The 20,977-nt window shown below is 37.8% G+C and overlaps 1 protein-coding gene across 1 annotated transcript in view; it reads left to right on the forward strand.

Annotated features, from left to right (window-relative positions):
- PHLPP1 (PH domain and leucine rich repeat protein phosphatase 1) overlaps window positions 1-20,977 on the forward strand; it is a 215,607-nt gene that overhangs the window by 152,973 nt on the left and 41,657 nt on the right. Inside the window, 5 exon segments of the mRNA XM_070420409.1 lie at window positions 6,039-6,185; window positions 6,803-7,033; window positions 11,895-12,097; window positions 13,823-13,883; window positions 17,208-17,303. Of these exon segments, the coding sequence (XP_070276510.1) occupies window positions 6,039-6,185; window positions 6,803-7,033; window positions 11,895-12,097; window positions 13,823-13,883; window positions 17,208-17,303 (738 nt within the window).

Genomic DNA, 20,977 nt, shown 5'->3' on the forward strand with positions numbered 1-20,977 from the left:
GTTATTATCACTTTGTTTTATAATATGAAGACAGTAAGAAATGCAAATGAAAGAAACGTCATCAGTTTGGCAAAGCAGTGATTCTGTCAGCTCTATTCTGCCATCTTTCCCTATCTCCACTTTGACCTTCTATCATCTCAAAGCCCACCCTTTGTAAATAATCATGCATTTTGTTATGTGCCCCTTAGGATACTTAGTTTGAAAGGGACTTCATTGTTTCTATGTGAACACACACAATTAGACTTTTCTGTCAGTGTAAATTATCAAGTATGTTTGGTCGATTGTACTTTTCTGTGACACTTGGTATTAAAAAACACATGCGCCTTGGAACTTTGCATTAAGTCAGACCTGAGTTCTGAAAGTACACACAGTGCCCATTACCATTTGCTGATGTAATACTGAAATACTGAACCTTGTAACTTCATTTTAGGAATTAACTAAGATTACTCTTTATTAGACCCTGGGTAAATGTTAACTTGATTTCTTTTCCCTACTCTGAGATCTATTATAGAACAAATGCACACGAGTTCTGTCTGTTTCCTTGAAGCATATTGCTTGCTGTGGAAAGTGAAGTCAGTCTTTTCAGGTGTTGGGTGGTTTGGGGAGCCCTGGGCTGTTCCTGAATGGGTTTGAATATTCGTGTACTTAGTGTTCCACATATCCGTTGTTGCTGGGAAGGCCACCCACTAGGGGGAAAGAGAGGGAAAAGCATGCTTTCCAGACACTACTCCGAGGCCCTTCTTTGACCTGTGACTTAGAATTATTAGTAATTGATACCTGTTTACATTGAACTCTTTAATAAAGATGTAATAAAAGAGAGCAGGTGAGATGAGAAGCAGTACTGATGATGAAAGGCAGTAGATTCAAGTTGAATGTGCTAGTCACATGGTTTCTCTGAGCCTGCTTTTTCAATTTATGAGCTTGGGACATGAAAGAAAATGATTTCAAAAGCCCCTTTTATTCTCACTTCTGATAACCTTGAGGAATAAGGAAGATCTATCCATTTCAAGTACCTCTCTTTAGCCTTGGTACTGGCTGTGTGAGTATACATGTGTAACAGATGTTTTTAAAAAACGAGCCACAGTTTCTTGTCCTTTTACTTTCTAAAGCATCAAAAAGACTCATCCATTGTCATTGCTAAACCGACCACTATAGTCATTACAATCATCATTAAAATAATTTTTATTGACCTTAAATTTTGTGATGCTCTGATTCCGTTCTGCTTACCTACATTAAACAGCTATGAGGAAATACTTGTAGCCCGAGGTACTATGATGTAATTTCATTTTAAGGATTTATTTTTAAGGTTTAAAAACTGTGATATTAGTTTAATATAAAATTATTTAAAGTATTTCACCAAATATATATTTTTGTTAAAGCCGTCCAGTTTTATTTTAGAATCTGGATCTGTGCAAATTTGATAACATATCTGGTACACCTGTTAGCATGACAGAGCTATAAGTATTTTTAGGAGACATAGAGATTTCTAGTCTTGTTCCATAGGTGTGTTGTCACCTTGCTCTCTCCTCTGCATTCTTTTTGAAGGAAGGTAAAAGGAGGAAAAGACATCCACTCCCCATTTTTCATCTCGTATTTCTCTCTTAATTTTGCCTCCAGGTATCTCTTTCACCCATTTTAAGACAAAGGGGAAGTAGATTCTAGGTAGACTGTCCCTCTTATCTTTCTCTGGAGGGGTTTTTGAATTGGCAGAGGCCTGTAATCTGACTGCTTTCTATATCTATTAAGAAAAAGTGGGACTCTAAGAAGGCTAAGGGCTAGAGTTTCCAAAACAGATGAGCTTTAATGTGTTCTGATCAAGAACTTGAGCTCTCAGAAACAATCAGTGCTTTGTTAGCTAAACAAGTATGCTGAACACTGTGTTCTTTTCTGGGGAGAGTTTGGGGGAGGGGCTGCACAGGGAGGAATATGAGGAGCGGGTGGGGAGTGTGGTGAGAAAGAGTAAGAGAAATTTAAGATGCTTATATATCAGAATTAACCCTTAAAATATACAGGTGTAGGGAAAGAGTATAAATGGAGGCCCCATACCATATATCTAAATATTTAAGTTATAACCAAGCTAACAAGCTATTAAATAAAATACAATCTCTCCTCCAACCTTGACAAGTATACTTGTATGATGACTTGTGTGGAGGAGGAGGAAACTTTCCTCTATCCTCAAGGTTCTGACAGCTGGTCTACTCAAACAGAAACACGACAGGTTAGCAAGAGAAACAACCCAGTTCAGTACACAATTATGTATGAGAAGCCTGCGCGCACGAGAGGTTCAGAAACAAAGAGAAAATAGGTATATGTGACGTGCTGAGCTAGGGATGAGGTAAGGTACCTTGAGGGCTTTGAAAGGTCATTGCAAGATGGTTAGTAAATAGAAGTTTGTCCTGCTCTACAGACAGGTCAAAAGATGTTACCTCTGATATTCTCTTAATATGGGCAAGGCCTCTAATTCAAGTTCTTCTAGGAAGGGAGGGGCAGAACAAATCTGTACACCACAGAGGCACATCTTTGGGTGACTTGTTCCCAACCCCCATATCTGCAGGCATTGATTCTAATCTAAAATCCTCAGATCCCTTGGGATTCTATACTGGCTATGGCATCGTGGAGAGAGCTGGCCCAATGGTCCAGATCTCTTCTTTTCTCTAGCTCCATCCTTCACCCTCTAGGGGTGTGGTGGCCTCGCAGCCCACACTTCCAAGCTCTCTGTCCAGTCCTAGGATCTGTTATGGGAGGATGGGCCCAAGGAAGAGGCCCACACAAGCCCTGAAAACAGATTTGGTATCATTTGGGTAGGGAATTCCATGGTCCTGTTTACTGTTAGAATGGAGAGAACACTTCTTCAATGGAAATGTTATGGGAACCATGTAAGTTTAAATTTTCTGGTAGCCACATTCGAAAAAGTAAGAAAAAAGAGGTGACACTAATTTTAATAATCTATGTGATTTAATTTAATATATCAAAATTATCAGTTCTAAGAAATTATTAATGAGTTTACATTCTTTTTGTACTAAGTCTTTTTGTATTCAGCAGCCACCTAATGCCCATCCCATCCTATTGGACAGAGCAGAACTAGGGAAGGGTGCCAGACTCCTTGTTCCATGGGGTCTCTTACTCCTGGGACTGTGGGCAGCTCTCTTCACAGTAAGGTCTGATAGTGCTTTTGTCCTTGAATTGATGCAAAGAATAATTGCATTTCTTTATATTTAGAGCTGGTGGCCATTTTAAAATACAAAAGTTATATACATAAAACTAATGGAGGGTAATTGTTAAGAGTTTGCTTTTTTTCTCTCTCTCTCTCTCTCTCTCTCTCTTCCATTTAAGCTTATAAAACTCACTATTGTTTTCCTTTGTTCTCAGGAGTGGTTTGATCCTAGTAAATTTGTTTGCATAGATGAATACCGCACCCCCCCTCCCCGGTTGTTGACAGATACTTTTCTAAAAGTCATTGCATTGCTTCCATTTCCCATCTGGAGTAATTACTGGAATTGTGATTCTTCCATTCTTCACTTTCTGAAAAGTCTTTGTACCTGTAGACATGAGAAACCTCAGACCTGTGGATAATTTTTATAAGACTTTATTTGAGCCAAATTGATGACAGTTCCAGGAAGCAAAAATCTCAGATACTTTTTGAAGAAGGACAGTTGCAGATTCTTTTATGCATTTGGAATTAAGGAGGAGGTTGTGAAGGTAGGAGAAAGCAAGGCGGGGATTGGATTACAAGATAGTTATGATTGTGTGCTCTCGTGGCTATGCTTCCGAGGGGTCTGAAAAATGGGTATTTCAAAGGTGTGTTAACCTAGATCAGAGGTGGGGAGCATCCAGCCCGAGAAATCATTTGGTCTGGCCCTGCCAAGGCACTAGGGGTGAGTTAATGAAATGTTCGACCAAATCTAGCAGGCATCCAATCAGGTGTGCAGTCATAAAGGCAAGTTCTGTCTGCAAATCTCCAGTCCAATCAGGTGTTCTCTCACAAAGGCAGGTTCCATCTGGAAATCTCTCCAGGACATTGAGATGAAAATGAGTGACAAGGCAGATGACATCTTAGTATTGTTATGAAAATGATTTTGGACTTGGGAATCTCCTGTGAAGGTCTTAGGAACCTCTTCTGGGGTCTCCCAGCATTACTTTGAGAATCCCTCCACTAGGAATAGCAGACCATGTCATTCTAACTTATGTTGTATAGATGATAGACAGTCAGAATCGATGATAAGCATTCTTGTTTCAGGAAGGCCTAATGAATCAAATTGTAAAATAGAAAACAAATTTTAAAATGATTATTCAGGTTTAGCAGTCATTCTTAAAGAGTTTTTCCGTCTTTAAAATACTATTAGGTCTATACTCCACCTTCCAAGAAAACAGCTATTATAAAAAAGTCAAGGTAACTCTTTCAACCTGTAAAATAGGCATATTGTTAGCTTTCTGTTTAGAATAAACTATATGTAACTACTTACAACAAAACTAAACGCTTTTTATTATAGAACTCAACAAATAGGTTGGCCCTGGCCAGGTATCTCAGTTGTTAGAGCATCATCCCTATACACCAAGGTTGCAGATTTGATCCCCAGTCAGGGCATATATAAGAGATAACAAATGATTGAATAAATAGGTGGAACAACAAATTGATGTTTCTCTCTTCTCCCTCCATCCCCCCTCCCCCAAATCAATTAAAAAAAACAACAATAGCAAATAGTTCTCATGACAGTTTTTTTTAAAATGCTGACTGGATTGAATTAGATTTATTTTTAAGATATGTGTATATCTGTTCTGGGCATATAATATGTTTACTTCTAGTATTTAGGCTTGGACAGCTTTAAAAATAATTAGCATACTATAATAACTCATCTGATTCTCATCTCAAATAGAAAAAGTGTGTAAGTTGGCAATGGGCCAAATATAGGAGTGCACAGAGAAGTAAAACTTAATATTTATTAGACAACTGAGAAAATGAATGAGCTGTTAACAAAACTAGAACAGGAGAGCCCTAGCTGGTTTGGCGCAGTGGATAGAGCATCGGCTTGCAGACTGAAGGGTCCCAGGTTCGATTCTGGTCAAAGGTACATGTCTGGGTTGTGGGCTTGATCCCCAGTAAGGGGCATGCGGGAGGCAGCTGATCAATAATTCTCATCATTGATTTTTCTATCTCTCTCTCTCTCTCCCTCTCCCTTTCTCTCTAAAATCAATAAAAATATATTTTAAAAAATAGAACAGGAGAAAGTGCTGGTCTGGGATGAGGATGGTAAGTTTGGTTGTGGACTGGAAGCACAGGAGAGAAAAGATGACAAGTGATGGGTTAGAGAGAGTTGTTCACACAACAGTGAAATGATTTCCAAGGGAGACAGTGTAGGGAGAGAAAAGAAATGACAAGAGATCTGTAAGGAATACCAAATTGTGGGGTGGGGAAGAGGAGATAAAGAAGAAAAACATTGGAGAAAGGTTTTAGAGAGAGCTAGGAAGAGGCTAGGTGAGTCAAGTGTCATTAAAGTGACAAGACTTTACCAAGGGTGTCTGGTTAGCAATACCAATGGCTGCATTGAGATTGAGGAATGATAATTGGTGCTTAAATTTGGGACTACAAACTTACTTGCCTTGGAGAGTATAGCTTTTTATTATTTCCGGTTTGATTTGAGAGAAGTGAAGCAGCAAAGTGTTTGACTTGTGTGGGATAACCCAGAAATTCAGAAGATACGTTCTTATCCTCCCTCTCTGTTATCATTCACATGTGTGTGAATTAAGCTGGCTAAAGGCAAGCTAAGAAATATTTTACTCCAGCAGAAGTCACCTCCCCAACTGTAGAGTGATGTTTGTTTTTTTAATATGATGTTTATATTTCAGATAAAACACTGGTCTTTGAGTCTGAAGCTGTGCATTCCAGCTCTGCTGCTTGCTTAACCTCCAAGGACTCTGTTTCCTCCTCAGTTGAATTAGAGTTGGGCTGGATTATCTCTAACGCTGTGCTAAAATTATGTGAAGTTGTGCATCTATGACATTTGTCTTTTATTTCCTTCTGTTTTGTTTTATTGTAATAGGTTCACCAAGTTGAAGAGTCTCAACCTTTCCAATAATCATTTAGGGGACTTCCCATTAGCAGTCTGCAATATTCCAACCCTGACGGAGCTGAATGTGTCCTGCAATGCCCTTCGAGCAGTCCCAGCAGCCGTGGGAGTCATGCACAAGTGCGTACTTGAAACCCCCTGTGGAGTGTCCCCCCGAACCCCTTAGGGGGCTACATTAGGACCATAGCACATGATATTAGTTAACTTCTGTTGGTCATATAAGTCTTGGCTCCAATTAGGTTCTTATGTGGAGTTCATTTGTTAGCTTTTATACTTGTTAGTATCTTGTAAAAAATTAAAATATCTCTGTTTAGAAAGGAAGATCCCTATAGATGAGTGTGTCTAAACATGGGAGGAGGGGTTACTTGCTCATTTTCTAGGTTCTGCTGAATTCTAAGACTTAGAAGTTAATTTTTTAAAGTAACAATGAAAGATTGGTATTTGGGCTGATTTCATCTATGGCACTCACACTGCAATTAGCTCACGTTGTTCCCATTTATGCCTATCCAGGATAGGAAAATTAACCATAATTTTTGTTTTCAATAAATGTTTAAGATGTTTATCTGATCTTTTCTCTCTGATGTATTATTGCCTCAGGCCCTTCCTTCATATATTTTGCAAAGAAAGTGCATTTTCTTTTCCTAGTAAGATGATCTAGACTTATGGGACTTGTATGTTGATAATAAAGATGTAAAATTTACATATTCTCTTTGTAATTCTTATGTTTTCTTTAATAGCTTACAGACATTTTTGTTGGATGGAAACTTTCTGCAGAGCCTTCCTGCTGAGTTGGAGAACATGCATCAGCTTAGTTATCTCGGTCTTTCTTTCAACGAATTCACTGACATTCCTGAGGTATTGGAGAAACTGACTGCTGTGGATAAACTCTGTATGTCTGGAAACTGTATGGAGACCCTTAGGCTGCAGGCCTTACGAAAAATGCCTCACATTAAACATGTGGACCTAAGGTAACTATTTTTAAGAAAAGATCCCATTTGAGTGGCTGATTTATATTTGGGGGGTAGGTTATAACCCCTTTGGTAACATTTTCCTGCCAAGGGCTGCAGGCTGGATAGTTATAATTAGAGCCCATTTTTCTATTTCTCTCCAGAAGGAAGAATAATGATTAATAGTAGGACTTGTTCATACCTGATACTTGCTTTTAAAATGTTCTCATTAATGGAATGATCAGATGTTTTGAAGGTCTTGCTTTGTTTTGGAGGTTTGAACCCAGTTTTAATTTGCATGAATAGATAAGGGCATGAATAGATAGGGGCCATTGAACCAGGGAGAGTTATTTATGGGGAAATAAAACCATATCACTAATAGCAAAATGGATATTTTACTCTCTTAGTCCTTCTTCTCTGTGGCTTGAAACAGTTAACATCATTGAGCATATCTCCTTTCTTAAATTTGTTTTTCTTCCATCTTTCCAGCCAGGTGGTTCTGCCTAGTTTACTGGTCTTTATAAAAATGTAGAACTCACAATTTCTTGTTTGGCTAGAACCTCCACTCTCACCCCTTCCAAGAGCAGGGAACCTGCAGTCTGAATCCCAATCACACTAAACTCAACTGGAAACCACTAATACAATCTTTGCTACATCAGAAATGCTCAGAAGTCATCCCTCAGTGCGTAAGGTTCAGTTTCGCTTCTCATGTAGAAAGAACCAGTCCACAAGGAGGAAGCTATTCTAAGTCTCTCTATTTTAAGGAAAAACAAGAGCCTGTCATGGGATTGAATTACTGCAGAAACAACATATGGGGCTTAGACTTGCATACTAACTTGACCAGTTTGACACCTTTTCAACCAAACTAACTCTCCCACTAGCTAGAGGTTGATGACCGTATATTCCCCATGTTCAATCTTGGGTGAGATATTTGGTGTCTCTGTGCAACTGTTAGCATTTTTAAATTACAGTTAATAGAACCCAATTCATAGAGTTCTGGAAGGAACTGAGGTATAAACCTCACTCTCCCAGCAAATGTGATTGTATTATTATTATCACCTCACTGAGGATGCTTTTCTACTCACAGAACCTGCTCAGCTGTCATTCTTGACATCTTTACACCTCTCCATTTGTCAAAGGTGGTTCTTTCCTGGCCTTGCTACCTACTTTCCTTTCTGTTGATGATCCAGGTCCTCACTCAGACCTGTCGAGTTGCGTCAGTATAAAGTAACATCATCTTTTATTCTTCTTTCTTCTGCATTCATGTGGTCTGGCCTAGGAAACCCATTCATTCCTGTCCCACAACTTGTTGCTTGGCTTAACCTGTCCTCTGACTAAAGGAGTAATCAAACCTGTCACACCTGGGAAAGTGATAGCAGTTTTGCAGACCTAGATTTCTTAATTCAGGAAATGCAAATGGGCTAATTTATTGATTTTGAGAATGTGACAAGTGAGGGAACTGAACACTTTGTCTTAACTTTCTTTCTAAATTGTTAACATTACTTGCCTCTGAGTCACTTGGATTTAAAAACCTTCATATTTAGAAAAGACTTTGGTCATTCTGTCAAGGTTGAATGAACGTGAGTAGATAACTGCTTCCCGCTAGGCCACTGATCTGAGGAGGGGAAAATCTGGTCCAATTTGCTTATAAGTCTGCCTTAATATTTTAAATTGAAGCTAGTGGAATGATTTAGGAGGAGTTTCACTTAGTTTCTGTAAGCAAAGGGCTAATTTTATTGATTCATTTTTTATTCCTTCAGATGGAAGTGTTACATCAGATTAAAAGTGATCACGTTTCTTTTAATCTTATTCTTTTTCTTGTATTGCTGTTGAGTTTGGTATTTCTTCTATGGCATCATTAATAATTCCTCCATCTTTTCTTCTACATTCAAAATGTGGATGTTACCCACGCCTCTCTCCTTGATAACTTCTCTGCCTGTAGTCTCATGGCTTTGTCATTCACCTTTCATCTCCTTGTTAATTATTCCTGTCTTTCTCTAACTCTTATTTTTCTTTTTGGAACTAATTCCACTTTAGCTGCCAACTGGATAATTTCACCTTGGTTTCCCCTACTGATACACTTAACCAAATACATGTGAAACAGAGTTCAGTTTCTTTTCTTTATTCAACCACTTCTTTCCCCTGGATTCCTGTTGTTCATAGCAACACCGCTTCATGGGTTATTCAGACCCAGCTTTGACTCTGTTTCTAGTTTACCACCAGGTTCTATCAGTTCTTCTGTCATTCTAGTTTCTCCCTAGTCCTTTCCCTTTCCTTCTCATTGCTATTGTTGTTTCCTAGCTGAGCAAGCACAGTCTTGCTCAGAGCCTTCAATTCTCCAGTTTAAAGTATTCAAGCTCTTATATCTAGTTTCTACCTACTAGTCTGTGAATCCCTTGAGGAGGAGGTTCTAGCTCAGAGCTGCTCAAAGTGTGGTCCTCTGACCTGTGCTGGCAATCCAGCTATTTGCTACTTTTCCATAGCAAGATATGTATAGAAATTGAGACAACATTTTAGAAACATACAGTGATTCGGCCTTGCCATAATATCCAGGTAAGCTCATAAAAGTATATTCATTTCATTGTACAGGGAACAGACTAGTTTCCATGTTGGTGAACTTGCATGGTGAGCTGCTTGTGGTGTGAATTGCATGCTGGTCGTGTACAAAGTGACTACCTCTCAGTCTATGTCATAGACTCTATGACATCAGAAGTTTAGAAAATAGGTCTTTCACCATAGTAACTGGGAAGCACTGCTCTTATTGGTTCTTGATCCACCAGAGTTAGCTCTTAGCAGATCAGTGTTAATTGATAAGTATTAATTGACTAGTCCACTTTCATAGCCATATTCTCACTTGCCTCACATACTCTGCGCTATTCATGTATGATGTTCACCCCATGCCCTTCTCTTCAGTCCAGAAGCCATCCTGCTGCTTCCTTGGGACTGTTTTCTTCTCCCATTTACATTTTTTCAGTTCTGCCTACCCTTGGGATTCAGATGCGATGTTTCCTCTTCCATTGCATCTTTTATGATTATTCTCTGAATTTTATACATCATTTATGGCACTTATCACTTACTTGTAGTCCTTATACTTTATATATGAAAGCATATATGATTTTTCCTTACTAAATTTCAGAAGCTGTTGAAAGACACCTTGTTTTATTTATTTCTTATGAGCATAAAGCCTTAAGTCATCGTCATCATTATCACCATAGTCTTTCACTGTTTGCAAAGTAATGTTCAATGAGAATTTATGAAATAGATAAAATGAATGTGTTAATTGAGGGGATTGTTGGAAGGAAATTTTAACCATATTTTGACTCTTTAGAAGTTTATTGTAAATAGTTGTATTATTGTGTGAGCCTGAAAACTTTTGATATTCGAAGCCTGGTAAGATTTGGCAATTTAAACCAAACAGTGGGAATGTTAACTTCCTTTTTTGTCTCTTCATTAAACCAACCATTTAATTATTTTAGTATTACTACAGTGAAATTGTGGGGGTAGCTGTTTCAAGTGAACATGATAATGCCACATTACAAAGATAATATAAAGTGTAGAATAGGGATATAGATTTCAGTTCTTGCAGTCTTTTATATCCAAAATGAGATTTGTTTTTTTCTTTTTACTCTGCATGCATATTCTGGAATCTAGCCAGCATTTGGAAATAGTCAAAAGCTGGGATGAGGCCAGTTTTTTTAATCTTACAACCTGGAATGAAAAAGAGAAGGAGCCAAAAACATCCTCTCGGGGACATTTGAAGAGGCCATATGCTGTACTTGCGGGTTGACGAATCCTCACTTTGTGCTGTCACTCATCCTGTGTGTCAGTGGCTTTATGCTATTGCTATTAATAATTTAGTCCATCATTTTATTTTCATTTTGAAAGGTCAGAAATTCTATCAGAGAGCGCTGGGCTTTTTTCTAAGCTCCAGCCTTAATATTAATGCTCTTCTAACCCAAGTGCACAGTCTCAGTATTTTGTTCTCATTACAAAGAGCAGTAGAGGGTTCTTGTTTGTAAAGAAGTTGGGCAGCCTAGCAGGCTGGGAATTAGGATTTTCATCTGTTTTTCTCCCCTTTGAAGCTAAATGTGTCTTTGTTATATCAGTTTCTAGTCCCCATTCCTGTGTACTTACCTTCTTGGCAGCTCATCCCCAGCCACTTCAGCCCATTAGCTATCTGGTTCTCATGGCTGAGATTCTGCCAGCTTTTCCCTGTGCCCTGCTCCATTCTAGACTTGTTGCTCTCCACTGTTGTCCTTCATTTTATAATTTCTCAATGAATCCTAGATGCCAATTTTAGTATTTTCTGCTGTCTGCTCTTTCAAGCAATATTTTAAAGATACAGTTTTGGTAATCAGTTCTTAATTCTGAGCCTGTCGAAAATCCAGATATTTGCATTCCAGTCTCTGGTGCATATGTGCATCTCATTCATTATTTTTCTTTCCAAGTTCACCCTTTAATTCTTTCATATATGACTGCTCATCTACCTGCTCGCTATAGTCAGTGCAGCTGTAATGTGCTTATTGGGCTGTTCTGGGTTTTGTTTCTTGTATACTTTCAACCAAATTCTTTGGAAATAAATGAATTTTTTTCCTCTTGAAATGAATTAAGGTAAAATCATGCATTTCCTCCAGCCTTAAGGGTCTAAGTTGTGTTTCAGAATATATTGCCAAGGTTAAGACCTCATGGAGTTGCAGCTAAAGATAACCAGAGAATCTGGCCTGTTAAGGAAGGCTAGATGGTGAGATTAAAGAAATCCTGGAGGACTAGAATATAATGCAACTGGAGTCCCTTCTTCTTATCTCACCGTATTAGGGTGTAGCTATTTATTTATAGTGTTGCTGTTAATTATAGTCTCTATTTGTGTCCTTTTCCTCTCAAGACTGAACATAATTAAGAAGTTAATAGCAGATGAAGTGGACTTTCTCCAGCATGTCACTCAGCTTGATCTGCGTGACAATAAGCTTGGTGATTTAGATGCCATGATTTTCAACAACATTGAAGTTTTACACTGTGAAAGGAATCAACTGGTGACGTTAAACATCTGTGGCTATTTCCTCAAAGCACTCTATGCCTCTTCTAATGGTATGTAACATAGAGCACATCAAAGTTTCTCAACTGGTTCCAAGAATTTTCTCAGTGCCATCATCTCGGCCTTGCTTTGATATATTTCTTTAGTAAAATAAGTGTCAAATTTTGCTAAGATAAAAAATCACAAAAGAAAAACTCTGGTTTGGTACTTAAAAGAATCAAAATTTTATTCCTAATTTGTTTTTGTCATATTGTGATATTTAGATAAGTTGCTCCCACTTTTGATTGGGCACCTCTGCTTGAAAGGAAGTGGGGAGAGGATGACTATTTCTTGAGCTACCTTGTTAATGACAGTAAATCTGGAACCTTGATTTAATCCTGGAGAGTGAAAGCAAAGGAATCCATTGTGGATTGTATTCAGGGTCTCAGATTTTGTGCTCCACTGATGAAGTCACCTTAAGAGAAAACCTAAATTATATACCCACAAGCACACCACAAAGCAAGAGTCTTACTTATTTAACAAGCTCTCTTTTTTAGAATTTGGAAATCATGGCCATTCTGATCAAGAAATGGTCACCGGGGCATATATTTGCTAATGTGAAGACTTTAGTTCCTACCAGCATGAATGAAAACAAGTACTTACTACTACAAGTTAAGCAGAATGTTTAACAAGCACTTGTTTTATGCATAGTGTAGTATATGAGTTCTAAAGGATAAGGAATTTTTAAAAATGAGTTTGCTGTCATCGCATTGGAGAAATAAGCCAAATCTTAAACAGCTCCAGGCCACTGAAGGGTTACAGGATTTGGATAGTCATAGGCACAAAGTAGGTGTCGAAGAAGAAAGAATCTGAATGTGGTGTGCTTGGCAGATGGGAGAAGACAGGGGGGTCTGAACTCTTTGGAGTGGTAAGAAATAATTATGGGATGCATGGCTTGGAGTCCTGGTGAAGCTTTGAAGAGGCATGTGATGGAAGTGACACTATAGGACCGTTAAACATGAAAGTAGGGTGCAGAGTGCATTTGTGGGAGAAGAAGGAACCACCCACTCCTGCTCAGGTTATTGTAGTGGTCTTTACTGAGCTGATAGGAATTGTCAGTCAGGACTACAAATGTTGATTTGAGACTTAGAGGTGGTACCTGAAACCATGGAAGTAAGGTAACTGGAAAAGAGAAGGTGGTAAAAGTAGACTTACAAACCCTTCCACGTAGCTGGTGCCAGAATAGAAAATCAGGTGAGAACTGACCCTGTGATTAGAAACTACTGTGTCCCCAAAACAAAGCCTTACCTGGACAGTGGTGACACGTTTCATATAATTTTGAGGAAGGGTTCTCGATCTGAGTATGTCATTTGTGGTCCTCAGGACGTTATTTGTGGTCCTCAGGAGTGCTGTTTCAGTAGAGTGAAAAAGGCAAAAGCCAAGATTCATTTGGTTTTATGGAAGGAACACTGAATGTTAAAAACAACAACACAGCATTCATACAGTTCATCTTCCAGATAAAATTTAGCATGCCTAACAATAGAAGAACCACAGTAAGTGGATGGGATTGAGGTAGGAAAGTAGAACAAGTGATTCATTTTAAACCTTGAGTAAGATCTTGTGATTAAATTAGAAGTTCTCTGTCCTTTCCTGGAGTTTCAAAGTAGAACAGATGGACATATTGTACTTCCTAGCCTAAACAAACAATGGAGAAAAAAGCACAGTAATGATATTCTGCACACAAAGAGGCTCTGTGTCACTTGAATGGTAACGCTTTTGTGTTTCTTTCCCCCTCCTAGAACTTGTTCAGCTTGATGTTTACCCAGTTCCGAATTATCTGTTCTACATGGACGTTTCAAGGTAAGAAGCCAAGGCTTAGAATGCTCTAGAATTGGCTTGAAAATCACTTAGAGAATTTTGTCTGAGCATATGCATACAAACTTTTTCTGTTTTCAAGGTAAATAATACAAATTAAATTCAAAAGTTTTTACTTACCCTCTGAAAATGTATATAAATATCTGTCCATTAAAATACTACATTTGTGTATGTAGTTCAAGCCAGAAGAATCAAGGTATTATGTTGGTGGGGATGGCAATTTGTACACCAAGGCTTGGGTTTGGAAGATTAGTGAGTTCGGGTCATGTGGTTAGAAGGTCCAGTAGTTCTTTAATTATATTAACCTCATCTTCATGTCTTTCTCCAAAATGATGTTGATTTTATTAAAAAAATATTGTATTATATTTCTTTGATTTTCTTCCCCTTCCTCTTTGTTACTTTGTACATATATCTCCTTGCTAAGAACCCTTAGAAAGTAGCCACAAAGCTTCCAAAGTAGTATTTCCATGCCGCCTACTCATTTTTCTCAGTTTATTTGTGAATAAGCTCACCATCTCACCTTTTATACTAATGCACTACTCCAGTCCCCAAAAATATTATACAAGACTTTTTCCTGAAAACATAAAATATGTATTTACACAAATTAAACTTTAATAATCTTAACACACTAAAATTGAAAACTAACTTTTAACATAATTCCAAACAAAATACCCCATACTTTCTGAACAGTCACAGTATTTGGGAGGATATGGTCCTCTCAAAGTGCCACTGTTAACTCATCTCAGTGTGTAAATCAGATATGTTAATGATATGCTCAGTCATAGTTACATAAGAATGTGTTCGAATTTAGCTATTGTGAGAATTATTACTATTACAATTTTCTTAGAAACTTATAAAATCCTTTATGAGTAGTAGTGCTTCATGCATTTCCTACTAAATTCATGTCAATAGTTTTAAAGTACTTGAAATTCAGTATTACCTGGTTAAGTTATTCTTTTTTTTCCTATTAGCTTTGGTTGTTATCTTCATCTTTTAAATAAGAACAGCACTGTAGTGGAGTTTGCAAGAAAAGATTTATTTTGAAAAGTTTTATTTAAGAGCATTGACCATGGAGTGAATCTACTTTCCCTTTATTTATAGTATGTAATTAGCAACTGGTTCCCATTGAAGCCCCTAAGTGAGACAGAATTGGAAACTCTTACATCATGCTTGTTCCTGAAGTCTCCCACTTAAATACTATTCCCCTTCTTTGTAACTCTCCTGTCCAGAATCTTCACTGTAGTGTGCTCTCCCTCATTCACCTTCCAAACCACGGGACTTTGTGTTAGAAAACCTCTGATTCCTCTCAGATAGCCCTGAGTATTTCAGTCTCCTGAAATACTTTGTGTGAGTATTTATGTTATCTGAAGGAAGTGAGCCATCATCCAAAATGGTGTTTATTAGGTCCTTAGAGCTCCTCAAGTTCATAGTTCCACACTTGCAGGAGTTTTATTGCTATGATGAGGTTGCTTATACTGAGAGGCACTTCCACTCTACTGTCTTACTAAGATGTGGTTAATTACTACAAAATAAAATCATTAATATATCAGTCTTTAGGGCTCCAAAGCCAGAACCTGATGTGCCTGTATAGACACTAAGCAGAAAATAGCGCATGTTTTTTGTATTTTAATTGAAAAGTTGATATAATAGCAAAAATAAAGAGCATGATTTTTAAGCCTCACATAATGCCATCACCCCAATATCACAACTATTTTCACTTTTGCTCTAATATAATCCTTGTCCCAGGCATTTTATTTTTCTGGAATTGTAGGTCTGTTTTTAAATAATAGTCTTTTTTTTTTTTTTTTTTTTTTTTTTTTTTTTTTTTTTTAAATTTTTATTTCTTAAAGTATTACAAAGAGTATTACATATGTCTCCTTTTTCCCCCCCATGACATTCCCCCGGCCCCTACCCCCCGCCCCCCCCCCGCCCCGTGTCTTGTGTCCATTGGTTAATCTTATATGCATGCATATAAGTCCTTCAGTTGGTCTCTTAATCCCCCCCCCCCAACCCTCCCCAGGCTCCCCATTGTAGTTTAACATTCTGTTCAATGTTGCTCTGCTTCTGTATCTACACCTGTTCATCAGTCCATACTGGTCCCCTTTATTTGTCCCAACCTCACTGGAGTAGTCTCAACCTCACCGGGGCCGTCTGAGCCTCACCAGGGCCATTTCAACCTCACCGGGGTCGTCTCTACCTCACGGGGGCCGTTTCAACCTCACCGGGGTCGTCCCTACCACACCAGGGCCGTTTCAACCTGACTGGGGTTGTCTCTACCACACCGGGGCTGTTTCAACCTGACCGGGGTTGTCCCTACCACACCGGGGCCGTTTCGACCTGACTGGGGTCGTCCCTACCTCACGGGGGCCGTTTCAACCTGACCGGGGTTGTCCCTACCACGCCGGGGCCGTTTCGACCTGACTGGGGTCGTCCCTACCTCACGGGGGCCGTTTCAACCTGACCCGGGTTGTCCCTACCACGCCGGGGCCGTTTCGACCTGACTGGGGTCGTCCCTACCTCACGGGGGCCGTTTCAACCTGACCGGGGTTGTCCCTACCACGCCGTTAAATAATAGTCTTAACATCCATACCATTTTAGATTCCTTGTGCCTGGTCATTTTGCATTTTTTTTAAGTGAAAGGTTAACTAACCACCTATAATCAAGGAGACATTCAAATATAATAAACTTGTGTAAGAACAGGTCAATTCATTTAATAATTAAAGTCATGATTAATTTAGTTCACTTGTTTCTGGTAGTTATAATTACCACCTGATGCCTAAGTAAATATTTTCAGATAATTCTGAGCATTAAGGGCCAGGGCACTTGCACTGCTGCCATCTTTCCATTTCTCTATGGTTGTGCTTTCATGATGCCTAATGGAGTTGAGAACTATTTCAGTGTTAAGGGTGAAATGTAAATTGGAAAATAAAACTTTTATGCCATTTGACTGTTCAGCTTAACTAGAAGTGTATGCTTGTTCGTTTCCAATCTAAGACCTCTTCTTTCTAAACTTGAGTGGGTTTATAGACTTTTTAGAAAAGCAATTCTGGGAGCCAAAGTAAAAAAAAAAACGACTTTAAAAATGATGTAACTATGTCCTTTCCTACTTGTTTTTTTTCTTTCTTCTTATTCCTTATCACAATTTTGCTTCTAGATTAAGATGAATACTCATATCCTTTGGATTTATACTCGCTCTACTTTGGTATTTCATTTGAAGTTTTATTTAGTCTATGTAATTATTTTGAGTTTCAAACTATATTTTAGGCCACATTCCGATCAAAGAAAACTATTGTATATTCTTATATTTAGGAACTGCTTGGAAAATGTGCCTGAGTGGGTATGTGAAAGCCGAAAGCTAGAAGTTTTAGATATTGGCCATAATCAAATATGTGAACTTCCTGCACGGTAAGTATGACAGATTGAGTTAGAGAATCTCAAATTAGATAAGCAGTTGTAAAAATTTCTGATTCGGTGTTTAACTTGTTACTAGGAACCCCTAAAAGAGTTTTTTTTGTATGTGTGTTTATTTTTTCCTTTTTATAAAGTTTATTGGGGTGACCTGGTTAACAAAATTATACAGATTTCAGGTGCACAATACCACTGTATTGTGTGTTCACCACCCCAAGTGAAGTCTCCTCCCATCACCATTTATCTCCCCTATATCTTCCTGCACCTTCCTCTAAAAGAGCTTTTTAAACCTTATTTTTTAAACCTAATATTTAGTATCTTTACCGCATGTGGTGTCTTCAAGTTATAAACTTCCCTCGAGAAGAGTGAAGTGAGGCTTTCACTCCCCGTCAGACTTTTCAAAGTCATGCAGTGGGTGATTCCTGGTAGAGATTTTTAAATAAGCTGCAATTTTCAGAGACGCGGCAAACAGTACGATTAGTGACTCTTTCATCTTCACTCTTTCAGAATCCTCCCCTTCGGTCCATTAACTTGACATGTCTACCTTACTCACAAACAATGTTTGGTTTTCCTTGAACATAACTTAGGGGGAGAAAAGATTATTAGATTATTAAACCTAAAAAGAGCCGAAACTGGTTTGGCTCAGTGGATAGAGCATTGACCTGCGGACTGAAGGGTCCCAGGTTCGATTCCGGTCAGGGGCATGTACGTTGGTTGCGGGCACATCCCCAGTAGGAGGTGTGCAGGAGGCAGCCGATCGATGTTTCTCTCTCATCGATGTTTCTTACTCTCTATCTCTCTCCCTTCCTCTCTGTAAAAAATCAATAAAATATATTTTTTAAAAAAAACAAACAAAAAAAAAACTAGAAAGAGCAAACTAGATTCTTTTTTATTTCATCATTTTCACTTTAATGCCAAGATTTCAAAAACAGCCATGTGATGATGTCTAATATCCATAGACATAGACATCTTCAAGTTAACTAATTGTGGTACAAAGTATTTTTGGGCTGTTAGTGACTAGCCATGCAATCAGTAATCTGTCCTCGTGCTGGCCTGTGGACTTTCTGTGATGATTGAAGTGGTCTAATCTGTGCTATCCAGTGTACTATGCACTAACCATATGTGACTGTTGAGCACTTGAAATGTGGCTACAGTGACTGAGGAACTGAATTTTAAATTTTATTTCATTTTAATTAATTTAAATTTAAATAGCCATTTGTGACTAGTGGCTGCTACAGCTCAGATCTAGCTATTTGCACCATTCTCAGTCAATCACTGAACAAAGGAAGTCAGTTGTTTCTAACTATGTATAGTCAAAAAATATCAATGAAAATACTGTAAAAATATGTCACTATTTTGGATTTAAGTTTACTTTAGGTGCATGATCTTTAAAGGTATGTGATTGGTATTCCTATAGTCTCTTATAAAGAACAAAGATGATGACATATACATGCTTGGTAAGCTTAATAAAGGCATTAAGAGTTCAGCTGTTTAATATGTAGTCACTACCATTAGCCACGGGTCAGGTGAGCAATTGAAATGTGACTATTCCTAATTGAGAAGTGCTGAATTAGAAAATATACACATATATCAATAATGTTGTATATTAATTACATGTTAAAATAATATTTTGGATATGTTGAGTCAAATAAAAAGTACTATAAGAATTAATTTACCTAAATCTTTTCATCTTTAATTTTAAATTATGTATGTGGCTTGCCTTATGTTTCTGTTGGATAACACTGTGTTAGAATATAGTTCTCATAAAGAAAATCATGGTTTACATTTTCAATCCCCGGAAAACTCAGTTCATTTTACTTTTTCATCCATACATAATACCCATAAAGTCAATCCATTTGAAAATGCTTTCTGCCTTAGAGTTTTATGTTGACTGAGCACTTAGGTGACTCAGTGCAACTCATCACCATTATCAGCAGAAGGTTTGGTGATGTGCCCTGTGGACAGCATTGTGTATGTGAGTGTGTGCGCGGGGTAGGGGGTGCTTTTAGAAGACAAATAGCAAAGATGAAAACAGGCTACTACTAAATAGGGGGAAAATAATTTGTTAAAAAATCTTTTCTAATCTTCTTTTCTATTTTTTCTGTTTTGTTCCCCATTCCAACCACCCCAATCCAGCAGATATAGCATATTGGAGTCTAAGGCCTTTGTTTCACTGTCGGCTACAACAAAGATATTATATACATAAAACAACAATTAAATAAATTCCAGATAACAGATATTTTATCAAATTATCCCCCACAGTTTCCTTTGATTTGTTCTACATTAGTACAGGCCTTTTGGGGGAATGAAACAAATGTTTATTCAAAGCAAATCCCAAATGCTCTATTGTCAGGGAATTAAAACAGTGTTTGTTTTTTGTGTTTCTGTTTTTAACCCGTGGGACAAACACAGTATGTATTGTTTTCTCATTTATTGTGACGTTTAGTTGCAAACTTTGGGTTAGCCCATCATTGATCTAACATTTTAGACAAGATAGTGATTCATTAGAAGTTGACTTACTATTCAAGCCCTGTTTATCTAAGTGTATGAAGGGTTTGACAGAACAGAAATTAATATTTAGAAGTGGAAATGTACTAAAAAGAAAAGGAGGTATTTTAGTGTTTAGTATCCAAAAGAATTGAACTAAATCCAGTAATTAGCATTTAATACTCATTTTAGTTATCAAATCTCCTTTTTTATTTGGAAAAATCAGGATGAAGATTTTTGTCACCAAATTATCCATCTATTTAAGGATAAAGTGTGTGTGTGTGTGTGTGTAAATAATAAACAACCCAATTCTAAATTCCACTGCAAGGCAGTAAAATTGGTGAAGCACATCCTGAATTATTGGGTTGAGTGACCATGACAGAGACCCTGTGTTAACTGTGACTGACAGTCCTAGATAATCTGTCTTGTCACATTGATATCTAAACCTGCCAAGTGAGGCATGTTAGATGTCATTAATGTTGACCTGTGTTGTCACAGCATTGGAATAGTTTCTGGTATCTTTGTGAGCGAAGAATCTGGTTTTAATATTTAAAGTGAATAAAGTTATGGCTGTAACATAGAGTGGTTTTAGCAGCAGATGTCAGTGAGTGAGGTCACAATGGTGGGAAATGGTCTGTGGGTTAGGAAGCTTCATTCTTTGACAGCAGTGTAAATGAATTCTCTCTCTGAAGTGATCCTGATGCATATCATTAGCCTTACTTTCCCACAGGCCCCAGATTTCTGTATTGGAACCCACGGTTTGTTTTATTCTCTACAACTGTTGATGTCTGGCATAGAGTGTATTTTTTAGATTAAGTATTCATCATTTATTGCAGTTTTGATAATCCACAGAAGAAACACACAACCAAGTTTCCAAAGAGCTCTTTAAGGCACAGCAGAAAATAGTGGATTAAGGGCATTCTGTTTTCTTTAGGAGGGAGTGTCTACTTTGGTCTAGGGTTAAACCAAAGAGAAAACAAAAATATACACACTTAGGGAAGTGAGGAAAGGGAGAAATAATTATGATTGTGAAATGCAACTGAGGAAAAATGTAACATTTTCCCAGTTGGTATTTGTAAAAGATTAATTGGATAGACGGATTCTTTATTGAATGTTGATCCTATAGGTAAAATTGTTTGACTGCGTTTATTTAGAATCTGTTGTGGGTAAAACAGTCCGAGTTC

This window comes from Myotis yumanensis, unplaced genomic scaffold (assembly GCF_028538775.1).
Source record: "Myotis yumanensis isolate MYYU_CA2020_CCGP unplaced genomic scaffold, mMyoYum1.0.hap1 SCAF_7, whole genome shotgun sequence".
In the NCBI taxonomy this organism is placed as follows: domain Eukaryota; kingdom Metazoa; phylum Chordata; class Mammalia; order Chiroptera; family Vespertilionidae; genus Myotis; species Myotis yumanensis.